The following is an 11,917-nucleotide window of genomic DNA, read 5'->3' as shown; positions in this document are numbered from 1 at the left end:
AGTCGGAATACAAAATTGGGTCTAATGATGGGCCAGACTATATATCTTATAGTGTTAATGGACCAATCTAGCGGCCCATAATAAAAACTTTATTGGTTTGTTTGGAAGTATAGCATATGAGTTTCTAGTTTACATCATTGATTGATGACACCTAAAAAGCTAAAGCTCACAAATAAATGAAATCACATTTTAGGGTTTATATAGATAGTTCAATATTCCATAGATTGACATGGCCTGTCCTCCAACCTATAAAGCGACTACATCTTTTATCAAGTCAGAATTATTTTCTAGTAAATATTTTCTCTTAGACCATACGAGTTTTCACTTAATATGAAATTATGAATAGACATGCAGAAACATTTTCATTTTTAGTTATTGCCCTCTGAAACCTGGACAACCTTCAAATTAAATTTTAATATAATTGATATGAATGTATGATTAATATAATTCAAGGAACTGTATATAATAATTGGTGTCATATGTTCTTCAATTTTTCAACTATATTTGCATCATATTTTTCTCTTTGTGTTGGATGAGATCAATATGGCAGTTGGGCAGACAATGAAACATAAAACTTGTCCAGTGACCGGTGAAACATCTTTAACTGTTTTTACTCAACAGCAATTATATCCTAGTTGTTGTACAGGTTGAATCCATGCACATTGACGAAAAGTGCTTATGCTATCACGATCTCTCTCTAAGTCTATATATATACTGCTCATGCAAGAAGCAATTTCGTATCAAAACATCCTCTTCCAATAGCTTCTAATATTTTAACTACAAACATTTTAAGTTTCCACTAACAATGGGTCTAATCGCCGGTAAAGTGCGTGTGTTTGTTTTGGTGTTTGCTTTGGTCACAGATTTTACTATGGGAGAAGCAGAGTTTGGTGATGAGAAGCCCTTGTTTCCTCACCCTCACCCTCATCCTCTCCTCCACAAGAAGGGCTTTAAAAAAGAATTCGGCGACTTAGGTGGTGGTGGTGGTATCAGCGGTGGAGGCGGCTTTGGAGCAGGTGGCGGTTGGATTGGAGGCAGTGTTGGAGGCTTTGGTGGAGGAATAGGCGGTGGATTTGGTGGAGGAGGATTCGGAGGTGGAGCCGGTAAAGGAGTTGACGGTGGCTTCGGAAAAGGAGTTGACGGTGGAGCCGGTAAAGGAGTTGACGGTGGAGCCGGGAAAGGATTTGATGGAGGAGTTGGCAAAGGAGTTGACGGTGGAGCCGGAAAAGGATTTGATGGAGGAGTCGGCAAAGGATTTGAGGGAGGAATCGGAAAAGGAATTGAGGGAGGAGTCGGAAAAGGATTTGACGGTGGAGCAGGTAAAGGAGTTGACGGTGGAGCCATTGGAGGAATCGGCGGAGGAGCCGGTAAAGAAATTGGTGGAGGAATTGGCGGCGGAGGTCACTGAGAATTTGTTTAACCGTAATGTGCATTGATGAGGAGCTAAAATCCAATGCATGTCATTTAAGAAAACTAATTCGTTATATATGTAACAATAACTGAAATGTATGTCGTTTCTCTTTAGTTTGTTTTACTCTTTGAATATGATTGTATCTTGCTTCTTCGTGCAAGTAAAGTGAATAAAACGATTAAACAAAGCCTTGTGCATTTAAATTGATTTTAAAAGGTATATGTTTAAACTAAAGTGAATAAGTGGTAGTATCAACTTTCTTAATCTACAAAAAGTTCTTAGCTAGATATATTTAAACCCGAGAAAATAATCACAGAGATACACAGATAATCATCCCTCGCGCGTAAACGGTAGTAAAACCCCGTTTAATGAGTTCAAATTTGATGGCCAAGAATGTTTGACTTACCCGCAAAATGATTCCAGAGATCGACCGGTTTGGAAGGGTAAAATGGTAGTTTTCAAATTCTCCGATGAATTTGAAAACCTTGTCAAGTAACTGAGGATTTGCAAACCGGACATGATTTACTCCGTCCTAGCCATGGATCAATGCACTGCACAATAAATAAACAATGGTTACTTTTCGAATCTCTGTTCTTAATAAGGGGTTTTCATTTGAATCAGTAAAGATCCTTACATCCTTGTGGAATTTGTGCAAACAAGGAAGATGACGTATGGTGTCTCCAATCTTCGGAGTTTCCAGACAGATAACACAAGTTTCTTGAAAATTATCAGTCTGCAAATTAACACATAAGCAATCAAATAGAAGCTTTTAGTAACAAAATTTCGATATGAAAAAGCTGAATTTTACAAGTGAACCTTTAGCTTACTTGAACTGTAGACTCTGGCAAGTTGTTAATGCGATTAGCAGAAGCACCGCCATGTCGATGGTTGTTTTCATCAAGAGCTAGCAGCAATTCGTAATCATCTCTGCACCGGAAATGGTTGAACTATCAAGCTTCATATATTGAAGAATCATAGTAAGATAATGACGAAATTCTATCAATAAGATACCATACTCAGTAAAGTCACGATCCATATGAAGAAGATTACTACTGGTAATGGAGTGTCCAATAGCATTCTCTAATTCCTCCAGAATATCCATTCTCTGTTACATTAAAAAGGGTAAGGATGATTCTACGGTACTTAACAACATTAGGCAACATTCAGGATATAAACGGAGTTAAAAAGAGTACCGAGTCTAAGCCCATATCAATTGGAAAACTGAAATTCAGAGCTGTACGTAGTGAAGCAGATGCACCGCCTAAACGATAACCTCGACCCCGTGCTGGTGCTCTAACAGGAGCACGAGCCTGTGGAGGATTGAATCGCCTCCTTGAAGAATGTTGTTGCAGTCGTGCTTCCAGGCGACTTCTCCCACGTGGATTTGCTGCGATCTGTAATTAATATACATTGGCATTAAAACAACGGATGAGACTAACATGATCCCTAAAGCCAGATTCTTTTTAAGTGCAAGTTTACGAAAGAACTCTTTCATGTTTGATAAAGATTAGTCTCGCATCTGAACACAGAAAATCGAAAGAACCAGGTAAAAAAGACGCAAACACAGGAAATTTTCTTATCCATGACTTACGGTATTAGAGCTTCGGGTAATACGAGTAGAAGCACGACTAGAAGAAGCCCGGAGAGAATTCTCTTCTTGTTCCATCGACCTGGCTATGATTTCATCGATCTGTTACCACATATGAAGAAATAAGACCATTGGAAACCTTGATTGATAAAAGGATGGAACATATAGAGGATATCCAAACAAAAGGGAGCTTGGAAAATGTACCTGCTCGTGTCTGATCAACGACTCTTCTCGGTACAGCTGTTCTTGTAATTCACGGGCCAGTATCTCATCTGCTTCTATTTGTCTTATATTCACATCAGATACATCATTTTCAACACGTCTGGGACCCCGGAAGACCCTTACTTCAGGAGATGAATCTTCAATTTCCAACACTTGTGTGCCATGCCAGTGTCTTAGATGATTCTGGATTCTTGGTGGCCTTGAACTAGATGGTTCCCCAGAAGATCTATTAACAGTAACTTCTGGCTCATTTGAAGCCGTTGAAGTAGTAAATCCATTTTTCCGCCGTCGCTGTTGTCTACTTTCTCTTTCAACTACACCGGTTTCACGCACATCAAGTCTGGTAACAGAACTACAAATTCCGCGTGTGTTACTCTCATCCCTATGATTCATTTCATGTTCCATATTTAAATTTCGGTTACGCGTACTAACCCACCCCTCCAAGCCATCTCTACTCGCCACCCTATTTGCATTAATACAAAGAATAGAAACTCTTATAGCACAAAAAAAGAAAAGAAGAAGGGATCATCCTTTAGGTATCTGTTCAAACATCTAATATAAGATAAGGAAAAAATATTACCTGCTACTAGAAATTTCAGGTCTTTTGCCTCTAGCTCTTCCGTGAATATCACTTTCAGGAACAATCTCTCTTATGCCAATCGAAGATGCAGTTTCAGAAGCTAGTTCCTGTTCAACACTAAGTGTGTCATAGGAATTGGTATCAGCAGCTTGTCTAGCTCTAGCTGCTATTTCATGTGGAGAAATGCAGCCATGTCTCACCAATCTTTTAGTGCCTCTGTTCTGTGGTTTGCCACTAGAAAGGTCAATTGTTTCTCTATGAGGAACAGAGCCAGAATCTGCTTTTTCTTTACCTTTATTACTGTTCCCCGGCAGCACAAAGGAGTTATGATCACCTCGTAAAGGAGAACAACCATTACTTGTGCGCAACTCTCTTATATCTTCAGATGGTTGGTATCTCGATGCAGCAACATGAACATGTCCGTTACGCTGATTCAGATTTAAAACCGGATTTTTCTCTACACGAGGCGCACATGGATCAGTGGAGATGGATTTCCCTTTATCCTTCTCAACAACAGTTCTCCTAAACAAAGCATTGCCTACAGAAGCACGAGGGCGATGTCCACTCTCAGTTCGTGTATCAGAACTTTCCCGGTTGTCCCCAATTTCAGGGACTGGTCTGGCTCTTCCGTGAAGATGATGATTACGGTATTCCTCTCTTTGATATCTTAATGGTGCTACTGGAGAATGTGGCCTTCTCTTAACCTCTCTATGGTGTACCGATCTATCTGGAGTATCAGGTATGATTACCATGTCAATATCAGAATTCTCCATCCTGAAACAATTAAACAAGAAAGAAACTGAAGCAATGCACACATGATGTTATATATTAGCAATAGATTTTTCTGATTAGAGAGATTTAAATTCGTGTTTTGAGACTTTCGAAAACATAAACCCTAAATTATAACTTAACACAATTTCCCCAAAGGTTAAGATCACAAAAGTGGCAATCAACAACAACAACGACAAAGATTGACATGCCTTAATAATCATCTAAAACTGAGGATCAGACTAGTGAAAATTCATGGGCATTTCAGATACACCAAAATGAGAACAGATATTCCTCTCCAGAAACAATTATCGTAGAGGAGAAATCTATCACAAATACAAATACGAAAGGACAGAATAAATTACCCGATTGAATTTGATTCAAATGTGGGAATCGAAACCCTAGTTGTTCGATGAGAAGCAACTGCATCGAACAATCTATCTCCTCTTGCTCGGGTGCAACGATTGGACCTCAGATTATTCCGGGTCGGGTAAGGGATTACTGGGTCGGGTTCTGGGTCCAATATTAATGATGTTGGCTTAGACAATTATATTGGGCTAAGATCCAATAATAATGGGCCTTTTAAAAACAGGGCCTCTTTTTATTTAAATTGGCTTTCACAATTTAAAACTGCAATCAAATGCTTAGTCAAAGTTTAAACAGAGAAGTTAGACAGAATCAGAAACCCAAACCAACAAGACAAATAGTTCGTGAAAGTTTTGATTATAGCAAAATCCAAAACGTGCATTTATTCACTAGCTCTTTTTACAAATGGTTCCTCTATTTTTTGCCAACTTTACTAATTTAAAAAATGGATTTTCAAAAATCAAAAACCAAAACCATTCTAGATCTACAAAAAAATCAAGGCCTTAAAGTGTCTTGAATTTTGAATTAAGAACACTTAATAGTTGAAACTTATCGTTGTCGCAGATGATTACAAAACGATCATGAATTTAGTCGTTTTTTTCCGCTCCTACGATACAAAAATGACATATAGTATAGCTATGTTTTCCAAATTTTAAAAGTCAAACTCTTCTAATTTTTAATAATTCTAAATTTCTATTCACTTTTTAATAACACTAAATATAGTTCTTATTTCGACGCATTACGTTTCCTAGAAATATTTAAAATTTCAGCTGAAAATAAACAAATGCAAACTGATGTTAACAATATGATTACTTAATATTAGGTTGAAACTTGAAATTCATGGCATTGTTTCCATTTCAACGATAAATATACTTTTCTAAGTCTAATTATTTTAAATTTAATACCTAAAATTTTTCGAAATCAATATAGTCACATAGAACGCTCTCATCACGTAACTTTGACAAATAAGTATAGGACAACGTACTTGTTAGGGATTTGTTTAATAGCAAAACTATGAAAACAAAAACATAGTACAATAATCATTTATTGGGATAATCAAGTCACCAATTGCCTCAAAACCAATTATTTTGGCGGTTTCTTAATGATTTATTCGAGAAAATATCCTCTCTCTTTTTTCCTACATTTTGGCTTTTTCTGCATTCAATTTTTTTAAAAAAAACATTACTCTTCGTTGGGTATATAAAACAACAATTCACCAAACTAATTACTACTAGTACTTGTTTTGTTTTAAATAATGCTATTTTTTTTCTGTGACTTTTATTTTCAAATCTGACTATTTAATAATTTCATTTACTACAATAATTATATGAATTATTTATTGTCGTAATATTTTTTAACGGTTATCGTATCTAAAATAGTTATTCCCAGAATCCATGTAAGCTTCTCGACCGGACTTTGAACCTTCCCCATTGGACACAGCCAAAAGGAACCGTGTCCATCTTCGGTTCCTCTCCCTCTGAAAACTTATTCCTTTCTTTTCAACTTCCTAGTCTTCTTACTTCACATATCATCTCTCTTTGTTTAGATCTCTTCTTCCCACGATTACAAAATCCTGTCCGGTGGGTTTTCCCCGATCGGGGTCGGATCTGATTCCTCGGAAGCAACGAATCTCGAGGCTTCTTTTTGGTTTTGGCTTTCGGGGAAAGGCTGGAATCATTTCTCTTTACGGAGATTAAACATAAAGTTCCTTACTTCAGCTGATTAGCTTCATTCGTGCTTGGTCTGCTCCTTCTTGATCTGGGTTTACAAACAAATTTCCTTTTTTGGCAAATTATTTCTGTGTTTGGGGTTTCGAATTTCGATCTGCTCTCGGGTGTTTTAGTGATTGAATTTCGATTCGTACTGTCTTATATCTGTTCAAAGTTGTCGGCTTTACTCTAGGCATTTGGGGATTTTGCTTGGGTTTTGGGTTTTATCTCCAATTTTTCAGATTTGTTTACTCTAATCATATATCGGAGAGTTGCAATTAGGTTTTTATGAATTGGAGGAAATTTGCAATCTTTTGTGTTTCCCAGTTGAGAGGGTTTTAGGTTTTAAGATGATGGAACTTGAGTTGTGTTTCTCCTTGTGAAAGATTGAGTCTTTGTAAAGCTTTTGTTTGTTATATCCAACTTCTGAGATATGGCAAGCAGCACCATTGATGTTACCAAGTATGGTCACAGTCCTGTTCATCACGCTGTTGTCACAAGGGATTATGCCGGTCTCAAGAAACTATTATCCGCTCTTCCGAAGATGCGTGACCCGTCTGAGGTTCAAAACGAAGCAGCTTCTGTAGCTGAAGAGACAAAAGCGGATTCAATCGCAGCTGTTATAGACAGGCGTGATGTGGTTAATCGAGACACGGCACTTCATTTAGCTGTAAAGCTCGGTGATGAGACCTCCGCGGAGATGCTTATGGCTGCTGGTGCTGATTGGAGCTTGCAGAATGAGCATGGATGGAGCGCTCTACAAGAAGCTATTTGTGGTAGAGAAGAGAGGATCGCTATGATTATCGTTAGGCATTATCAGCCTCTGGCTTGGGCTAAATGGTGCAGGAGGCTGCCTCGGCTTGTGGCTACGATGCATAGAATGAGAGATTTCTACATGGAGATCACTTTCCATTTCGAGAGTTCTGTTATACCTTTCATTTCTAGAGTGGCGCCTTCGGATACTTATAAGATTTGGAAGAGGGGTGCGAATCTTAGAGCGGATATGACACTGGCTGGGTTTGATGGTTTCAGGATTCAAAGATCGGATCAGACTATACTTTTTCTTGGAGATGGGTCAGAGGATGGTAAAGTTCCTTCCGGTTCTCTTCTTATGATATCACATAAGGATAAGGAGATCATGAATGCTCTAGACGGTGCTGGAGCTGCCGCATCAGAAGAAGAAGTTCGTCAAGAAGTGGCTGCAATGTCCAAAACAAGCATTTTCAGACCCGGGATCGATGTTACTCAGGCTGTTCTCTTCCCGCAATTAACATGGAGGCGTCAAGAGAAGACAGAAATGGTTGGGCAATGGAAAGCAAAAGTGTATGATATGCACAATGTAGTTGTTAGCATAAAATCAAGAAGAGTACCGGGTGCAATGACTGATGAGGAGCTTTTCTCAAACACTAATCAAGAAAACGACACAGAAAGCGAGGATCTTGGAGATATCTTGACGGAAGACGAGAAGAGGCAGCTGGAGTTAGCACTCAAGTTGGACTCACCGGAAGAATCTTCTAACGGCGAGAGCTCTAGGATTTCTCAAAAGCAGAATAGTTGTTCTTTCGAGGATCGAGAAATTCCAGTAACGGATGGGAACGGGTATTGCAAACAGGAGAAGAAAGGATGGTTCAGTGGTTGGAGGAAACGAGAGGAAGGGCACAGACGAAGTAGTGTTCCTCCAAGAAACTCGCTTTGTGTTGATGAGAAAGTAAGTGATCTTCTTGGGGACGATGATTCTCCATCTCGTGGAGGAAGACAGATAAAACCGGGAAGACACTCAACGGTTGAGACAGTTGTGAGGAACGAAAACAGGGGGCTAAGAGATTCATCAAAAGCTTCAACATCAGAAGGCAGCGGAAGCAGCAAACGAAAAGAAGGAAACAAAGAGAATGAGTACAAGAAAGGGCTTAGACCAGTTCTTTGGCTTTCTGAGAGGTTCCCATTACAGACAAAAGAACTTCTTCCATTGCTCGATATCCTTGCAAACAAAGTCAAAGCAATCCGACGCTTGAGAGAGCTTATGACCACGAAACTACCTTCGGGAACATTCCCAGTCAAGGTCTGTTTATAACCTTCTATGATCAGAATCATCATAATTGTCCAGCTTTTTGCTCATTTCATTTGGATTTGTGATTGCAGGTTGCTATTCCCGTAATTCCTACAATTAGAGTACTCGTCACATTTACAAAGTTTGAAGAGCTAGAAGCTATCGAAGATGAGTTTGTTACACCGCCATCTAGTCCAACTTCTTCGGTGAAGAACAGTCCTAGAGAAGAAACACAGAGCTCATCAAACCCATCCTCCTCATGGTTTCAATGGATCAAAACACCAAGCCAACGTCCATCAACAAGCTCGAGCTCTGGAGGGTTTAATATCGGTAAAGCCGAAAACGATCAAGACCCATTTGCAATTCCAAGAGGATACAATTGGATCACAGCTGAAGAGAAGAAAAAGAAGGTCCAAGAGAAGAATAAAGCTAAGAAGGGCAAGTCATCTCAGAACAGCTGAAGAAAAAGAAAACTCAAGTAAGAAAAGAGCTTGCTCTGTCTCTGAGAACATAAAATACTCAAATTAGGAAAAATCTAGCAGATAAAAAAAAAAACAAATGGAACCTTTTTTCCTGGTTCATGTACTAATAAACCAGGGAAAAACAAATTCAATTAAATATAGTGGGGGAAATTGAGGAATGATGTGGGTTAATGTTGTTGTGACTTTATTTTATATTTGCTTAATTATGATTCTTTCTTCGTCTTTTTGTTTTAATCCTTGGAGATGATTATTATTACTATATTTCTCAATCATCATCTTGAAATAAGCAGCAATTGTTGGTATTGAAATGATAAAAATTCGATTATAAACTCCGATTCTCGTAAGATTCGATTCCGCTTATGTTCAAATATCTCAAGTGTCTTAAACTTCAGTGTTTTTACTCGATATGGATTTACGAAAAACTCTCTACTAGAATCAACACATTTCAGACACAGTGCTAAGAAACAAAACACGTAAACAACAAGGTAATAGTGTCACTGGATTTTACAGACACCACAGTATTTTCTTCTAGAATTTTCTGCATGTTCTCCGTCCTCCGATGCGCTGCAAATAAAATCCCCCAAACGCAGATTAATGTCTTTCTAAGGTAAACCGGTAACTAACTAAAGGTGTTCCTAATAATCGGTACCAAAATATTTTTTAAGAAAGTTAGTGTATTGTGTGTATAGATTACCTAAGCTCAAACTCTTGAACATGAGCAATATCTTTGCCATAAGCAATATCAGGCCAGCTTACTTTCCTCTGTTCAAAGCTTTTCTCGGCCTCCGTCTTGATCTTGAGGTTGCTTTTGAGACGGCAAGGCTCGCTGGAGACGGCAGTGCAGCTTCTCCCGCCGTGTCTCTTAGGCGGTTGATGTTGTCGCCGCCGTCTTCCTCCTCCTCCTCGGAAGCCAAGTTGACCATCTTCGTCTGTCGTGTTGGATATATTAATAATGTCGTCAGAACAAGTAGTCCTTGACGGTACGTAACAAGACCGGACTAAAGCCGAACACTTTTCTCTTGTTGATGTCGCCAGGTGGTCCAAACTAATGATCCGAGTCACCCGTAGTAGTACTCAATCGAACACAAACTAGACAAAGTACTTCAAAATAAAACTTGTGTTTGGGGTTTGTGTGATTAAGGTTGAAAGAAAATGAAAGAAGAAAGGCATGAGAAAAGGAGAAAGAGAGTAATTAGTGTTAATGTATTGTGGGTTTAGGCAATGATGCATTTCTGGCATATGGATCGCTTTTGTGGGGTTTCCTTGTTTTTTATTTCAACAAGTTTTTTTATTTGGGTTTCATTAAAGAGAAATTGAGTTCGTATTGGATCTTTAAACAAACAATGGGAGAAGTTGGTCCAGATGAGCGTTCTGAATTATTATATCTTTAAACAAACATATATACTGTATATATTTTTTTTGTGTTTCTTCGATCGACTTTGAGATAAAAAAAAATATATATATATATATATATATATATATATATATATTTAACGTGTTGTATTGAACTGTATAAACCAATTCAATCATCGCCAACTATGTCAGTAACTTTACCTACTTAGCTCTCTGCCAAAAGAAAACATTTAGCTACTAATTAGCTCAAAAGCCAACCGACTGAACGTCCATCATCATCTTTCTATTTGTGTCTACAATACACTAGATATATGTGTATATCACTAATAAATGTCTAAATTTGCATTATCATCGTCTATCATTTCAATTTCTAGCCGTTTTGGTTTTGTATACATATGTATCTATCCATGTGTCTCTATCCATGTGTATCTATCCATGTGTCATTGTGTTTACTGAACGTAGTATATGCACTTGATCATGTTTAGTAATATCAATATTATTATTATACACACAACTTACTATATCTAGTATAGTTTATACACAAACAACAAGATCATGAAAGTGTATGTTATGCATTTGGGCCATAGATGGTACTAATAATAACAGCTAACAAAGTATGTTAAGGCGTGGCGTTGGAATGAATTATCATTATGATGTTTCCATTAGCCTATTTACACCTTTTTAAAATATACTCATTTTACACTGTTCTTGTTTTTTTTTTCATGCAACCAATGGCACATATCACAAAGCCACCAAAGCTTGGGAGTATAATGTTTCTACAAGATCTAAGGATTTATAATGGTCCAATCACAAATTTGTAGCGAAACAAAAATAAAGGGGCCAAATTGAATAACTAAAAAAGTATTGGACCGAAATGTTATTTAAAATAAAACCAAGTCGTCTTGAGCGAAAAGTAAACGCGACACGTACGGTCACCTGATTAACACGTAGGCCCATCACTTTGCTTCAAAATGCACACTTAAATAAAACGAGATAATTGTTGTGATATATAACCTTCCCCCAACAAATTTTAAAAGATAGAAGTTAGGTACTATGATTTGATATAGTTAAGTGTTTAACACATAATTATGGAATTACTTGTAGGTTGTGACATATGCTGTTGATTTTTTTTAAAGGGCCAAAAAAATTCAAACTAAAAAAAATTGAATAGCATAAGATTTGATATAAGGGAAAATGTTAGAGAAATAATAAAAGCATAATAGATTTTACTAGTCAAAAAAATAAAATCAGACTTTAATTTGGAAAAAATCATCGGACAATTTTTTATATACATTTTGAATTATCGACAAATCATTAGAATAACCACTTTCTAGAAACAATGGGCGAAATATCTTTTTCTTTTTTTTTACAAAACAATATGGTTATTAACT

General features: G+C 37.5%; 4 protein-coding genes across 4 annotated transcripts; 2 read left to right on the top strand and 2 right to left on the bottom strand.

Annotated features, from left to right (window-relative positions):
* Positions 1 to 564: 564 nt before the first annotated feature.
* Positions 565 to 1,591, top strand: AT1G04800 (glycine-rich protein). The gene has a single exon (NM_100358.3). The coding sequence runs from the start codon at positions 806 to 808 to the stop codon at positions 1,406 to 1,408; it is 603 nt and encodes a 200-aa protein (NP_171972.1). The 5' UTR covers positions 565 to 805; the 3' UTR covers positions 1,409 to 1,591.
* AT1G04790 (RING/U-box superfamily protein) lies at positions 1,175 to 5,054 on the bottom strand. Its single transcript, NM_100357.5, has 9 exons — positions 4,935 to 5,054; positions 3,802 to 4,575; positions 3,204 to 3,684; positions 3,003 to 3,101; positions 2,605 to 2,805; positions 2,428 to 2,516; positions 2,239 to 2,338; positions 2,046 to 2,144; positions 1,175 to 1,962 (listed from the first exon to the last, which is right to left on the bottom strand). Exons 2-9 carry the CDS (start codon positions 4,572 to 4,574, stop codon positions 1,900 to 1,902), a joined length of 1,905 nt encoding a protein of 634 aa, NP_563717.1. The 5' UTR covers position 4,575; positions 4,935 to 5,054; the 3' UTR covers positions 1,175 to 1,899.
* A 1,195-nt stretch (positions 5,055 to 6,249) lies between these two features.
* On the top strand, positions 6,250 to 9,490 carry AT1G04780 (Ankyrin repeat family protein). Its single transcript, NM_100356.4, has 2 exons — positions 6,250 to 8,703; positions 8,784 to 9,490. Exons 1-2 carry the CDS (start codon positions 7,078 to 7,080, stop codon positions 9,150 to 9,152), a joined length of 1,995 nt encoding a protein of 664 aa, NP_563716.3. The 5' UTR covers positions 6,250 to 7,077; the 3' UTR covers positions 9,153 to 9,490.
* AT1G04778 (uncharacterized protein) lies at positions 9,478 to 10,455 on the bottom strand. Its single transcript, NM_001083989.2, has 2 exons — positions 9,868 to 10,455; positions 9,478 to 9,737 (listed from the first exon to the last, which is right to left on the bottom strand). Exon 1 carries the CDS (start codon positions 10,094 to 10,096, stop codon positions 9,926 to 9,928), a length of 171 nt encoding a protein of 56 aa, NP_001077458.1. The 5' UTR covers positions 10,097 to 10,455; the 3' UTR covers positions 9,478 to 9,737; positions 9,868 to 9,925.
* Positions 10,456 to 11,917: the final 1,462 nt, after the last annotated feature.

The sequence above is a fragment of the Arabidopsis thaliana genome (genome assembly GCF_000001735.4).
Source record: "Arabidopsis thaliana chromosome 1 sequence".
Taxonomy (NCBI): Eukaryota; Viridiplantae; Streptophyta; class Magnoliopsida; order Brassicales; family Brassicaceae; genus Arabidopsis; species Arabidopsis thaliana.
This window is presented reverse-complemented; position numbering and strand designations above follow the sequence as displayed.

Bases quoted from the DNA above. Each gene is read 5' to 3' on its own strand.
- AT1G04800 (NM_100358.3), top strand. From the start codon at position 806: ATGGGTCTAATCGCCGGTAAAGTGCGTGTGTTTGTTTTGGTGTTTGCT.
- AT1G04778 (NM_001083989.2), bottom strand. From the start codon at position 10,096: ATGGTCAACTTGGCTTCCGAGGAGGAGGAGGAAGACGGCGGCGACAAC.
- AT1G04780 (NM_100356.4), top strand. From the start codon at position 7,078: ATGGCAAGCAGCACCATTGATGTTACCAAGTATGGTCACAGTCCTGTT. The intron at 8,704-8,783 runs GTCTGTTTATAA...TTGTGATTGCAG, and splicing joins CGGGAACATTCCCAGTCAAG to GTTGCTATTCCCGTAATTCC.
- AT1G04790 (NM_100357.5), bottom strand. From the start codon at position 4,574: ATGGAGAATTCTGATATTGACATGGTAATCATACCTGATACTCCAGAT. The intron at 3,102-3,203 runs GTACATTTTCCA...ATGTGGTAACAG, and splicing joins CGTTGATCAGACACGAGCAG to ATCGATGAAATCATAGCCAG. The intron at 2,145-2,238 runs GTAAGCTAAAGG...GTTAATTTGCAG, and splicing joins TGCCAGAGTCTACAGTTCAA to ACTGATAATTTTCAAGAAAC.